At 43.9% G+C, this 4005-nt stretch overlaps 1 protein-coding gene across 1 annotated transcript; it reads left to right on the top strand.

Annotated features, from left to right (window-relative positions):
* The first annotated feature begins 224 nt into the window (after positions 1–224).
* On the top strand, positions 225–3665 carry LOC109769450 (F-box/FBD/LRR-repeat protein At1g13570). The gene is made up of 5 exons (XM_020328202.4): positions 225–580; positions 1528–1867; positions 1963–2802; positions 2875–3018; positions 3295–3665. Exons 2-5 carry the CDS (start codon positions 1535–1537, stop codon positions 3604–3606), a joined length of 1629 nt encoding a protein of 542 aa, XP_020183791.1. The 5' UTR covers positions 225–580; positions 1528–1534; the 3' UTR covers positions 3607–3665.
* Positions 3666–4005: the final 340 nt, after the last annotated feature.

Raw genomic sequence — 4005 nt, 5'->3', positions numbered from 1 at the left:
TACTGATGCGTCCTTGAATTGCATCGCATTCACAAACAACCTCATGCCCATCTCCAGTCAACTACCTATGCCATGCAAGCTTCAGCCTGGATGTGAGGTTCTTCAATTGTATCTTCCCTTTTTTCGTTATACTTTTTTTCGGGGGTACACTGGGGTGGATTTGAGTATGAAAACTATATTTTTTTTTTCCTGTAACAAATGTAGATTGGAACCAAGGCGGCCTGGGGCCTGGCCCAATTCGCCTGGGGCGTAAGGCACTGAGCCCCATCCGTTCGCTTTGCTTCGTTGCCTGCCTGCCTCGCGTCCGCTGTGCCCGACTTGGACGAACGAACCGGCCGCCCGCCGCCCGCCGCCCCTTCCCCCGACTTGGACGAGCCCTAGGCGTGGCAGCGGGACCTGCACGGCGGCGCGCCCGCCGCCCGCCGCCCCTTCCCCCGACTTGGACGAGCCCTAGGCGTGGCAGCGGGACCTGCACGGCGGCGCGCCCGCCGCCGCCTACGAGTCGCGCAAGCGCAACCCACCCCATCGGCCTTTGTCCTCAGCCGAGCCGCAGCACAGAGCAGACAACAGCAGAGGAAAGGTAGCTATTTCCAAATCCAATTTTTTGCTTCCAGAGCAAAGGTAGCTCTTCCAGGAGTAGAATGTATTACTAGTGGGCTGGAAGCAAGTAACTAGCGGTCTGTTAATAATCTGGAGGTGCAGTAGCCTCATAGGTCAATGCATCTGCAGCAGTTTCTGCATAAATTTAGTCATATAGCTTGCAGTTTCTGTAAAAATGTTGATAATGATTTACTGTAATGCACTGTTAGATAAAGATGGAAGATGGCAGCGTAGTCCAATTTTGACTAATTTGAATGGGTTCGCTTTTATCAAAGAGGAGCATGTCTTCTACACAGTACTTCCTATGTTAATCATTCTTCCAAGTTTATTTAGAGAGGTAGCAGAAACAGGCCAATGGGTCATTACAACCGATCCAGCTAATCTACTAGCTCCAAATCTTTGCGGTACTGATCTGGATGCCACTGTTTGATGATGATTTTTGTTGCTAGATGCCGCCGTTGATATTGAATCAGACCATGGTAAGAGAATAGTAATTGAGGATTTGAATTTCAAGATTTATCATTGAAGATTTATCTTCTTCTGCTATTGAAGATGCAGTCATGGGAGGCTCAGATCAACCAATTCTTTCATTTGAATCGATCTTTTGTATTATCTATATATATGCTACCTATTGTCCTTTGATTTGTCTTGCTTTATTAGTTAACCCGTCATGGAACAAATGTTGCCACTGAATATTATGTTTAGTTTCTTATTAGTTATGCAACATAGATTCACTTTTGTATGCCTTGAAACTAGAGTTTTTTAGGGGTAGTTTTTAGCTCTTAAGTTTCTCGCCTGGGGCGTCAGCCAATCCTGGCTCCGCCACACCCTGTACCTCTCATTCTTTCAGTTCTTCCCCGCTGCCCACTTGTCTCGTTACCATAATAATGCTAGATCATATGTAAATGCTTTTCTCCTTCATTGTAGCATCAGAATGGGGAACATTCTGAATCTCATGCGTGGAACAGGAGATGATCAGTTTGAACCGTGGCCCCTTCTGGGTTTCAGGGCTATATCAGGCCAAGCCAGATGGAAAGCAATCCATCAAAAAGTAATAGCAAATGGCCGGTTTCAACTGTTGAGCATGGCGATCTGCATAGCGGCGTCAGAACGCATTCACGGCAGACCAATCTATAAGAAGGGGATACCGGGTGGTCGATTTACACTGTTTAGCATTCTGACTTGTGGTCTTGTATCCGACTATATCTGTCACAGGTTAACCTCTGGAAAGGGGATACCAAGTGATCCGTTCGAGAGCCTTCCAGAGGTATGTCGAAAACTTGAAACCTACGTTCAGGCCTTCACATGGTTACAACTTAATCATTTGAATGTGTGTGCTCCTATGATGTATCTTTGCTGCAGGATGTGCTATGTACAATTTTATCAAAGTTACCTCTGGATGAGGCTGTAAGGACCAGTGCCGTGTCAAGGAAATGGAGATTCTTGTGGACAGTTTGTCCAAACCTGAGTTTTGAAGGAATTACAATGTGTGGGAAAGAACAAGATGTTCAGAAGTTCATCGATAATGTTAATGCAGTCTTGGCACAGTGCCACGGCAGTGTTTTTGATGAGCTTGCCATCAAATTTGATTTTGACACCATGCTAGTTGACCATCTCAATAATTGGGCTCGCTTTGTGGTATCCTCACGGATAAAGTTCCTAACTTTTGATTTGGCACCAGAAAATTTTGGAGGTCGTTATGAACGGTACTTATTTCCGTTCCAACTTTTAGATAGTGGAAGTACATCTCGTCTACAGAAAATCCATCTTAGCTTTGGATATCTCCAGCCACCAACTGGGTTCAGTGGTTTCCCTAACCTACGGAAGCTTGATCTGAACTTAGTGAATGTCACTGGAAAAGATCTTCAAGACATGTTATCAAATTGCTGTAACCTAGAGTGGTTAAGTATTATTAGATGTCATCTCTATGATGAACTAAAGGTCAACGGTCCACTGCCTCACCTGCTATACTTGCATTTTTCATTCTGCGAGATAACGAAGATTGCACTGCATGCTGTGAAACTTACAAATTTTGTGTACAAGGGAAAGTCAGTATGTATCGACCTCGGCAAATCTTCAAGACTTGAAAGTGCAGATATTAGTTTTTATGGAGTAACTCTTGAGGATGCTGCCACCCAACTTGCTAATGTGTTTACACATGTTCAATTTCTGACTTTTGATACTTCCTACGAACCACCACAGGTTTGCTAGTTAACCATCCCGAAATTATAATAAACATTTTGTCATCTTGATCTTTGATTGTGTGTCTTTCAGATACCCTGCCTGATGCGTAAGCCATGCAAGTTTTTCGAGCTGAGGCATTTGAAACTGATGCTCCTATTTGAAAGCGATGTCGACACTCCGCATTTGGTCTCCTTTCTGATGTCTGCTCCTTTCATCGAAATTTTGGAGATGGATGTAAGCATTCTTATGGTTTCCTCTCTGGTAATTTGTGCACTTCCCCACATTATTGCATCAATACTCTTACAAGTTAGTACCAGATCCAGCATTTCTCTCTTTCATCATAACTTGGATATAGCAAACCAGCCAGTTGAAATGGTGCCATCTCTCCTCCTGTATGCTTACATCTGTATCAGCTAACTTTTCTAGTTTATCACATTCTTCTAATGCATTAGCAGGACCCCTGCTTAGCTTTTGAAAATTGTACCTTAGGTTTCTTATTCCAACTTGCAGTTAATTGTTTCTCCGTCCCCATACACGGGACATGTGTCGATGGAGGGACTTCTGGACCGTCCATATAAACATCTGAAGAATGTGTGCATGTCGGCATTCCGAGGATCCAGAGGCCAGCTTGAATTTCTTTTGCACATAGTGGAAAATGCCCCTGCTTTGGGATTTTTAACTATAGACCATACATATAAACAGGTGAAGCGTGTGTGGAAAGATGCTGCAAAGGAAGCGAAATTTGTGGATTCAGTTCATCGAACCGCTAGAGGATATCTCAAAGGAAAGATCTCTCCCCAGTGTTCTCTGAGATTAGTTTAAGTAGGCAGGGTTTAAGTGAGATAAATATACAATGATTGAAGCTTTGTTTGTGTTGTTGAATTGCGCCATGCTAAACTTATTATATAATCTATCAGGGGTAAAAAAAAGGAGTCACGGAAGTAGGAAAATGTTGGTCAACCAGGTGATAAAAGAGGGGGGGCGACAGAGATCAGGTGACTTGCCCATGGCAAGTCACGCTGCAACTTGCGGCTATGCATCAGCCACTCAAATGCCATCCAACGGACAGCAGCCATTCAAAACAAAAATAAATAAACAAGAACTACGGGCGGCTCGGAATTGAAGTTGAAACCACGCACAGTTAAAAGGCTATGCTAACCACTTCACTCAACGTAAGAGTTGTTTACCATATGCATCGCTAGGCTTTATTAACCAGCATGA

The sequence above is a fragment of the Aegilops tauschii genome, chromosome 3, assembly GCF_002575655.3.
Source record: "Aegilops tauschii subsp. strangulata cultivar AL8/78 chromosome 3, Aet v6.0, whole genome shotgun sequence".
In the NCBI taxonomy this organism is placed as follows: domain Eukaryota; kingdom Viridiplantae; phylum Streptophyta; class Magnoliopsida; order Poales; family Poaceae; genus Aegilops; species Aegilops tauschii.
Note: the sequence above shows the minus strand (reverse complement) of the source record. Positions and strands in the feature narration are given on the sequence as shown.

Coding starts and splice junctions, on each gene's coding strand:
- LOC109769450 (XM_020328202.4), top strand. CDS start 1,535: ATGGGGAACATTCTGAATCTCATGCGTGGAACAGGAGATGATCAGTTT. Junction 1,868..1,962: donor CGTTCGAGAGCCTTCCAGAG/GTATGTCGAAAA, acceptor TCTTTGCTGCAG/GATGTGCTATGTACAATTTT. Junction 2,803..2,874: donor CTTCCTACGAACCACCACAG/GTTTGCTAGTTA, acceptor TGTGTCTTTCAG/ATACCCTGCCTGATGCGTAA.